Below are 10064 nucleotides of genomic sequence, written 5' to 3'. Positions count from 1 at the left end.
TCTACTGTTTGCAGAACTACTAGTATTAATAAAAGTAGTTTACTTAAAAATGTAGCAAGTTTATTCATTGAAGAAAAGTATTCTCTTTACAATAATGTACCATATCACATTACATGTTTATAATATAATGTTTTTGAACATACAGCACTCTCATATAAATAATACAGTGAATATTATTTATGAATGCTTATTTGAAATTTATTTTTAAAAACTTTCAGTTGAACGTTTATTTCAAATTTATTTTTAAAACCTGAAGATGATATTTGATACTCTAGCTTTCTTACAAGATGGCGGATTTTTGAGACAGGATACTAGCCGAGTTACCACTCTGTATGTAGGCTATTCAGTTACAAAGGACTGAAAGTGGAAGGAAAGCTTTGGATATTAAATACTTACTAATGTAACTCATATTATTAAAATTTACTCAAAATCATCAATAATCAAACGCAGAAGATAAATATTTACTTTACAATATTCATTGTTTGTCTATATGTTTTTGTCCTATTAATAAAATAATGGATAAGAAGGTGAGTTATTAAAATATTTTTTCTTCAACATAACCTTAAAAACAGTATCGCTTATTAGTTTGTTAAATGAATACAATTTATTGTTTCTGATTCCACAAAAATAAGTATTTGGAATTGAGTTTTATAAGAATTCAGATTATTATTGACATATTTAAGGTTGTGATCACAATGAATTCATAAGTGTGCAAGTGCATGTAAAATCATGCATGAGCCAAAAAGCAAAATTTGAAAAATGTCATTAAAACAGACACTTTGTGACTTGCATGTTGTTTCTCACACTTAACGCAACTAGAAAGTGTGAGTGTTGCTATTGCACTTTTCAGTTTTCATCTGCACACTTAACTGCTCTTATGACGACCTCCTCAAATGCAATGACAAAGCCCTTCAGGTAGCTAAATATTAGTAGGAAATAGATAAAATAATAATAGCTTAATGGTGATCTTGGACATGGAAAGTAAGTATCTGCACGCTTAGTGGTCATGCATAACCAAGCTTGCATTTGCATTCATGCGCATTGTTTATACAGTAGATGGGTAGACCAACATTGGAGCTAACTTCAGTCATCTGACTGGTGAGAGCTATGTATAAAGATTCAATCAAATAATTGTTTTTCTTCGTTGAATCCTATCATCTTTCTACTTGTCAATACTATAGAAAAACGGAAAGACTCCATTTGAAAAGCTACATTTTAGGACCACTTACAGTATTAGCAGCCTGCACACAGGGACAATAGTTGTTGCGGGAATGTGGAATTGGAAATGTCCGGAACTCGAATATGAAGATGGCATTTCCAATTCCATGTTCAGTAAGCATGCTGCTCACAGATACATTAGTGGCATCCTCTAGCTACATACTATGTGAAAGTGGGATTAGAAATGTCATGAACATTTAAATGAAATTTCTAATTCCACATTTCTGCTAGTAGTTACCAGCTGCTACTAATTTCTCTGTGTGCAGTCTGCTCTAGACATGGGCTTGACTGGTCACTACCATATTGAATTCTCAAAATGTTATTGAGTATTCAGTAAGTTTTATTATTTTTGTTAATTTCTCATTTCAAAAGTTCCAAGATAAGTTATAAAAATTTACTTTGCATAATTTATATTTGGTCGTTGCCAATGACTGGGGTTTCCAGATAGGCAGTGTTGGAATTCTCAATAAAAATAACCTACATGGTCATTCACGCTGTGGAGGTGATTGACTCCCAAAAAGAGGTTCACTGTAAAACTCCTGTAGTGAGTAGAGTGGCTTTTCCAGGAGTTTATTTTTCAAAGTGGTATAGAACCAAGAGTTCCGTGTTTCCTGAATTGGTCTAGGAAGGCTGTTAAAAAATCTTATTGCCTGCGAAGGAAAGCTATTGTAATTCCCCGCCAGTCGGCTCCGGGGCACCTCCAGTCTAGTGGCATGTCGCATATTGTGGCTGTGTACATCACACCTTTTTTGAAACTGCACCAGGTTCTTCTTGATATACATAAGCGAGCACAATACATATTGACTGTACACTGTGAGTATCCCAAGATCCCTAAATAGTAGCCTGCAGTGATCCCTGAAGCTGGAAAATGTCACTATTCTCAGAGCCTTCTTTTGCAGTAGCAGCACATCGTGGACAGCTGGTGCGTGACCACACAGGAGCAATCCATAGATGATATGGCTGTGAAACAGCGAATGATAGGCCATGACAAGACTTCTCTGATCCACCACACATCTCAGCTTACGAAGGAGGTACAGCACTCTAGACAATTTCCTGCATACTTGATTCACATGATGATTCCAGCTCAATCGCTCATCCAACCAGAGTCCTAATAGTTTTACTGGATCCGATACGACTGGCTGTCTTTTCAATGAGCAAACCAAGATGTTTGTTTTATCATCATTTAATTTGAGCTTGTTGGCAAGAAACCACAACTTAGCTACTTCTAAGAGTCTGGCAGACTCCTCCTTTGCCTGTTCCACAGTGACACCTCTGGCAATCAAGGTGGTGTTGTCCCCCTGACTGCTTGAGAAGTCGTTCATGAGTAATATGAACAACAGAGGGCCCAAAACCGAGCCCTGTGGTACTCCATGCTTAACGCCTCTCAGCCTCGAGCCAGCACCTCTCAGCTGCACCACCTGTTTTCTATTATCCAGATAGGATGTCACTGTCTTAAGGACCCCGCCACCCAGACCATATTTCTCCAGCTTTCCAACCAATATCCTGTGAGGTACGCAATCGAAGGCCTTGCTAAGGTCACACAATGTGAGGGCAAGGGATTCACCATCCTCAAAACTTCTCTGAATGTTTTCTGTCAAAGCCAGGAGAGCACTAGTTGTGGATCGTCTGTTTCTAAATCCATGTTGCAATGATGACAGCAGCCCATTCCCCTCAAAAAAGTTGGTCATCTGCATTTTCATCTCTGTCTCGATCACCTTTGAGAAGATAGGCACCATGGAGATTGGCCTGAAGTTTGCTGGATCACTGGTCTCCCCCTTCTTGTGAATTGGCACTGTCTCGCTGTCTTGAGACAGTCTGGAAACCTTCCTGCCACAAAACAGCTGTTAATGGCTGCAGCCAATGGTTCAGCTATTTGTTTTGCTGTTGCCTTTATTGTTGCCTATATGCTGTAATGCTGTTACTGTTGCCTATATCATAAATCTCCGTCATTAAAACACAAATGAATGTCCTTTTTACCAAAATTTGAAGCTATGCTAATAATAATTGTATGAAATGGAAAAAGTATATTTAAATTCAACTCAGCTCTTCAAGTTACTGTATGATCTAGGATTGAAAGAGAATAAATAATTTATTATGCTATACATACAATGACAAAACAATAATAATTTGGGAATATGATACTGAGTTTAAAAGATAAGCATTAGTCTGCATCAAAAAGTATTGGAGATGAGTCGACCTTTATAAAGTTGCTTAACAATAAATGAGGCATGTAGGCTATTTTTCTTCAAGTCCATAAATGATCTATTTTGTGGAATTTTCTTGTTATTTTTACTGATTCTCTATCAATTTTGCCATCATACATTTGATCAATAGTTTGAGTATTCCACTAATATTGTTATGTTGTTTAAAACTAATAAAGCTCCATAGAGTTGATTCTGCCTATTTGAGTGCTTCTAAGCAGCTGAAAATGTTCAATGTTATATATTAATAGATTTAGAGGAATTCAATTAATAAAGCTGTACACTGTACTATAGATAGACAATTGAAAAATGTACTCTCTGTATTGTTTTCAGAGACAAACTACTTTCCAGAGTATGGAGTACCATGTTTGTAAGTATACACATTAACCACTATTAAACGAAAATCCAAAGTTAAATGCTGTGAAACCACCCGGAAGAATTCTGCTACTGCAAATATTGACAACAGGCTTAACAGCATTTGACTTGAATTTTTTTTAATAATAATTATTCATCGATGGGCATTTGAATAAATGCAATTTCTCATCTATTTCCATCAGTATATACATTATTTCTTCTTTCATTTTCCTAGAATCTCAATTGTTGTTTTGAGTCTAAACTTTTTTATGAAAACCCAATTATTTTACATGAAAAACTTTTGCTAAACCAATAACAGCCACTGTAAACCCATGAACTATCCACTGAACCTATGAAAATGTATGTGCAGACTTTACATCAAAGTTATCGAACAATTATGTTGATTCATTGAATAATGTTTAATGAAACAACATTTAGCTTTTGATTGATATTCCAGTCACTATATACATTGGTGCTTGCAATATATATTGTAGTTCTGATTTTTAAATATATTATATGGATACATGAGAGAAGTCCAGAACCATTTTTTTCATGCAAAATTTATCTGTGCTAGATACAGAGTGGCCCAAAAACCTTGTATTTTCAGTCCATTTTCCAGTTTTCAGCTATTTCTATCAAATCCAGTAATCGGACAGAAAAATTTGCTCTCGCCTTTTTTTAGATTATAAAATTCTGCATTTTTGCCAGGTGTACCTGGAAATCTATATGAGATAGTGTAGAGCACAAAAATACGTCCACAGTGACTTTGAATTATACATCTAAAATCAGAAGATGTTGATCAAAAACTAAAATTCATCAAAATTGATTTTTTGTTTAAATTTTACCCATTTTTGAAAAATTATAACTCAGTACTCATTGGAGATAGAGAGTTCCAAATGATCTCATTTTATTCAGAATTTTATAATCTCAAGAAAATCGAGAGCAAATTTTTCTGTACGATTACTGGATTTGGCAGAAATAGCTGAAAACTGGGAAATGAACCGAAAATACGAGGTATTTGGGCCACCCTGTATCTGGCACAAGGAAATTTTGCATGTAGAAATTTGTTCTGGACTTCTCTCATGTATGCAAATAATATATTAAAACATCAGAACTACAGTATATATTGCAAGCACACCCCCTTTCTTATATCTATATTGACAGGACTAGTTATGATCAAAGCCAAGCAGTGTTTGGGATCAGACTGTTTATGAATGGAATGTCTTTATCAAAGGTTTTTGTGATCACAAGAAGGTAATTTCTTATGTTGAAAAGCTGTGTTCTTCAGTTAAAAGCACGTTTAATACCTTGAATGATTTTACTTACTGAATGCTTTGTATGAAAAATAATATCTATATCCAAAACCAATATTTCAGCAATTACTTTTTTAGACTGTTTTTGATTGAGAACATTAACATTTGATACTATTTTTGGTAATATGACACTGATGTTCTAAAACTCATAATTGGTTTTCGAAATGAGATTTTTCTTGAAAATATTCATCATAATATCAAACTTTTAACTTGGAAAATTCAATAAACATTTTTTATTTTATGTCTCATAATTTTCCTTCACTTCATAATTTTATTTTTTTCCAGGTGGGAAAATTGCAAAAGTAGTTGTTAACAGACTGGAAGATGTATCAACATCGAGACCACAAATCAAAGTTCAGGTGAAAAATATTTTCAAAAATACATTCAAATTTGAATATTCATTGTTTCAGGTAAAAGGTAATAGATATATTTCAAACCTAGCATGTGTTGGTGTTGTATGTGAAACATTTGCCTCTCCAGTCAAGGAAACTAATATTGTTTTCTACAATTATTTTCATTAATGTTGAAAAACTAATCATTTTAGAGAAACTAATGAATGTAAATATTTTCAAAGTGGGGTAAATTGTGAGATTTTTAAATCCTTGAATTGGATGTAAGTACATCTATATTGAATTAAACACAATTGAACGTCGATTACTGATGTAATATGTCATTACATTGCAGTCCATTTGCTCATTGGTTGATGTGGGAGAGACTTTATTGTTAGATGACATCACTTGATAGTGGTTGAATTTTATAGATGTCCTGATAGTATACCAGGATAATTACATTTGTAATGTTTGATGAAAACAATTAAGATTGATTGATTGAATACCTGCAAATTTACAGTGCTGCCTGTCTGGTATAGGCAAAGGCAACCTACATCCTGTCCACTCATCTACAGTCCAGTACTCTGTACTCTCTCATGCAATGTGTAAAATGGGGGTCTGTTGCTTGAGAGCTCCGTTATGTAGCAGCAAAAACACCATTATTCGATCCATGGGGATTTCAAGCTTTGAAAACTCTCATCATCAGTGTGTTACCTGATCAATTGACAAAGGATTAATTGTCAAGTGCAGTATATTACTAGAGTATCTAAAATAGATATCTCAAAATAGAAAATGCGTTTCATCATGATTCTACTGTAAAGGATTCAAGTTAATTTTTGTTGTCTCTTTGTTCCAGGTTAAAGTTGAGAAACAGGAAAGTCCTTTTGATGACAGTTGGATTGGAGCTGCACGTAGTGATACAGCTACTCAGCAGGCATGTATTGTTGAACAATCCACCTTGAAATTTACTGACTACAGCTTTATGATAAAGTTGAATCCAATTTTTTTCAACTTTTCAACTGTTGATAGCATATGATGAAATTAGTTAAAAGATTAATTCAGTCGCAATATTCTTTATAATATTATGCAATATTTTTATGGATCACCTTTCATGGATCTTATAAAACTGTAGAGTAAGAATTCAATGGGAACTATAGAAAAAAGTCCATTCTTTAAGGAATGCATTCTTGAATATATTCGTTGCTATTCTAACAAACATAAATAAACAAACATCAACTACTACAACCCATATTTTATACTGAGCACTATTACTTGCTGAGTTTGATATTCGTCTAGTTTTCAAGTGACACAAGCCTTCTCTTATGTTCACAGATCAAGATCGAGAAGCAGGAGGATGAATTTGGAGAATGTGAATTTGCAGCTAGCAACGTCAAAGATGAGTCATCCTCACACAATGGTTCAACTTCCAATCAGGCAAGTATTCTATCTTGACTAGAATAAATAAGTTATGCAGTTTAGATTGTTATTTTTTCATCAAATTACAATTAAGATTGATTGATTGAATACCTGCAGATTTACAGTGCTGCCTGTCTGGTATAGGCAAAGGCAACCTACATCCTGTCAACTCATCTACAGTCCAGTACTCTGTACTCTCTCATGCAATGTGTAAAATGGGGGTCTGTTGCTTGTGAGCTCCGTTATGTAGCAGCAAAAACAACATTATTCGATCCATGGGGATTTCAAGCTTTGAAAACTCTCATCATCAGTGTGTTACCTGATCAATTGACAAAGGATTAATTGTCAAGTGCAGTATATTACTAGAGTATCTAAAATAGATAAGTAGAGAAGATTAGGGAGAACCGACTGACTTTTTTGCTCGAGATCCCCCTCCCCCCTCTCCCCCCTCGTCTATCCCTCCTCCCCTTCCCCCCGCCTGTAGGGCGGGGGGTGTTCTAAAAATAGATTTCCCCTTCCCCCTGTCCAGTGGAGGTGAGGGGGATAGAGAGAGAGAGGGAGATATATCTTTCTCTCTCTCTCTTTCTAAAAATAGATTTCCCCTTCCCCCTGTCCAGTGGAGGTGAGGGGGATAGAGAGAGAGGGTGATATATCTTTCTCTCTCTTTCTAAAAATAGATTTCCCCTTCCCCCTGTCCAGTGGAGGTGAGGGGGATAGAGAGAGAGGGAGATATATCTTTCTCTCTCTCTTTCTAAAAATAGATTTCCCCTTCCCCCTGTCCAGTGGAGGTGAGGGGGATAGAGAGAGAGGGAGATATATCTTTCTCTCTCTTTCTAAAAATAGATTTCCCCTTCCCCCTGTCCAGTGGAGGTGAGGGGGGTAAGATCTCTCTCTCTCTCTCTCAGATATCTCTATCTCTCTCTCTCTCTCTCTCTCTCTCTCCAGGTGAGGGAAAAAAAAATTTCCCTTTTAGGAGGAAAAATTCCCTCTGTCTACTGTCAAATTGAAGTGAATTCATATTTCTACATCTAATGCTATGGTGACAGATTGAGGTGAATCCTAAAGATGTGGGGAAAAAAATCTCTTTGAGAAATTCCTTTGGTGTCAAATTAAAGTGAATTCATATTTCTACATCTAATGCCATAGTGACAAATTGAAGTGAATCCATTTCGCTCCAATGGATTGATGACAGGTTCAAGAGATCTCCTTCTTTTACTAGTGTCATCTCTTTCCTGCACCCTTTCCGAAAGTAAAGGAGATAAGAATCAATTCTTTCTACATCTAATGCTATACTAACAAATTGAACTGCATCCATTTCGCTCTACTATGATGACAGGCTCAATTGATTCTTATCTCTTTCCCACACCCTTCTCTAACCCAAGTAAAGGAGAGAAGAATCAAGTTCCATTTGATCGATCGTTCCTATAGTGTGAAACGATTCTCACCAGCATTACAAAAGGAAGGAATCTAGTATGGGAAGATATTAGCTCTTTAGAGTAAAGTGACAGGTGCATTCGATCGCACGCGCCTCTCATCTGCTCCGCACCCTGTGAGGTCGCTTAATAACTCCTGCAACGAAAACCGTTGCATGAAAAAAATCGATTTATGTGACAAGTGTTACTCGTTAAAGTTACTTCACTCAACCTTCTTCAAGATTTATCGATATAGTCAAAAATGACTAGGGTGAAAACTATAGCTGTTGAAGTTCACTTGTACAACCTTTTTAAAGATTTATCGATATGCTCAAAAATGTCAATCATGGTGGTCCAGACTGTAATTTGAAACTATAGGTGTTGAAGTTCACTTGTACAACCTTTTTTTTTTTAAAGATTTATCGATATGCTCAAAAATGTCAATCATGGTGGTCTAGACTGTAATTTGAAACTATAGGTGTTGAAGTTCACTTGTACAACCTTCTTCAAGATTTATTGATATGGTCAAAAATGCCAATCATGGTGGTCTAGACTGAAACTATAGGTGCTGTCTCACTCTACCTTTAAAAGATTTATCGATATACTCAAAAATGTCTAGACTGAAACATTCACTCTCTCACACTCAACTCAAGATTTTATGTTTTCGGCACCAATATAAAGTCTTTATATTTGATCAAATCCATTTTTTCTGTAATAATTTGTACTACCTGATGTTCGTTAAGCCCATGATCCTTTGCCTCAATCCAATTCATATGGAAAGAAACTTCGGCATATTTTGATACTATATCATACGCCATTTTGTGGATAAATAGACTTAGGTACTCAATGAAGGGCGCCGAACATTGCAGTCTCATGACAGCACCCTCTTCCGAATTTTTAATTGCCTCAGCTATTTCATCACAAACACTTTTCACAGCGTCTGCCATCTCGTTTTTCTTAATAAAATCTTCAATATCATTTTTAGTTGCATACTTTTCTGCAATTTGATTAATCAGAATAGCAATAGCATCTTTTGTAATAAACTGCTCAATACCCTCCATAATATTAGCTTTTATTGCACCCGCCATTTCAGATAATCGTTTTTCAAACTCTTCCTTTGTTAATGAAGAACTAATCAATTTCTGCAAAGTAGATTCTAAATATTGCTTATCAATTCCCGATGGGTGAGTTTCATTTACTTTAGTAAAAATTTCTGTACTAAGTTGTTTCAATTTAGTATTGAGATAGTTTCTGTCCAGCACCTCCAAATTCTTAATTTTATCTGATACGGCTTTTAATTTTTCATCTAAATAAGCCTTATCAACTTTATCGTTGTTAATACTGAGCAACTGAGATGAAAAGCTGTCTGTTAAAGTTTTCACTTCCCCTAAAGCACTCTCTAGAGTTTGCGTTCTCTCTCCAATAGCTTTATCGATATTGGCACTGAAATTTTGTAAGGTGCTTAGAATATGTTCTCATTCAATTATGCTCACTCCAATATTCTTTGTATTTTCCGAAACGAGTTTGGTTATTTGCGAATCTAAATAAAATTTCACAGCTTCGCTGATTCCTTGCTGATTTATCGATTCAATTATCTTCTGTGTTATCGAGTCAATATCACACGTAAGACTAGCTCCCCTAGGTGTATCAATTCGTCCAAACCGATGTAGAGTCATCGTGACACTAAACAATTAATTTTGCTTCTTTTAGCTCTTCATATAGGTAAGAAATCACCTTGCTATGCTTTCGGCGATGCAATTTCAGCGACCCCCACTCCTCCTCCCCCTATCACGTGACCTTGGTTCCACCCATCACTGCTCT

At 35.5% G+C, this 10064-nt stretch overlaps 1 protein-coding gene across 3 annotated transcripts; it reads left to right on the top strand.

The window, feature by feature from the left end:
- Positions 1-345: 345 nt before the first annotated feature.
- Positions 346-6892, top strand: LOC120355638. Of its 3 annotated transcripts, none has more exons than XM_039444247.1 (5): positions 346-527; positions 3753-3789; positions 5372-5445; positions 6272-6349; positions 6748-6892. In XM_039444247.1, the coding sequence occupies exons 1-5, from the start codon at positions 516-518 to the stop codon at positions 6865-6867; spliced, it is 321 nt and encodes a 106-aa protein (XP_039300181.1). In that variant the 5' UTR covers positions 346-515; the 3' UTR covers positions 6868-6892. The 3 variants fall into 3 exon arrangements, with proteins under 3 accessions (XP_039300181.1, XP_039300182.1, XP_039300180.1); XM_039444248.1 differs by lacking the exon at positions 346-527 and adding an exon at positions 599-1098; XM_039444246.1 differs by lacking the exon at positions 346-527 and adding an exon at positions 1673-2249.
- Positions 6893-10064: the final 3172 nt, after the last annotated feature.

Source organism: Nilaparvata lugens, unplaced genomic scaffold (assembly GCF_014356525.2).
Source record: "Nilaparvata lugens isolate BPH unplaced genomic scaffold, ASM1435652v1 scaffold3821, whole genome shotgun sequence".
Taxonomy (NCBI): Eukaryota; Metazoa; Arthropoda; class Insecta; order Hemiptera; family Delphacidae; genus Nilaparvata; species Nilaparvata lugens.
Note: the sequence above shows the minus strand (reverse complement) of the source record. Positions and strands in the feature narration are given on the sequence as shown.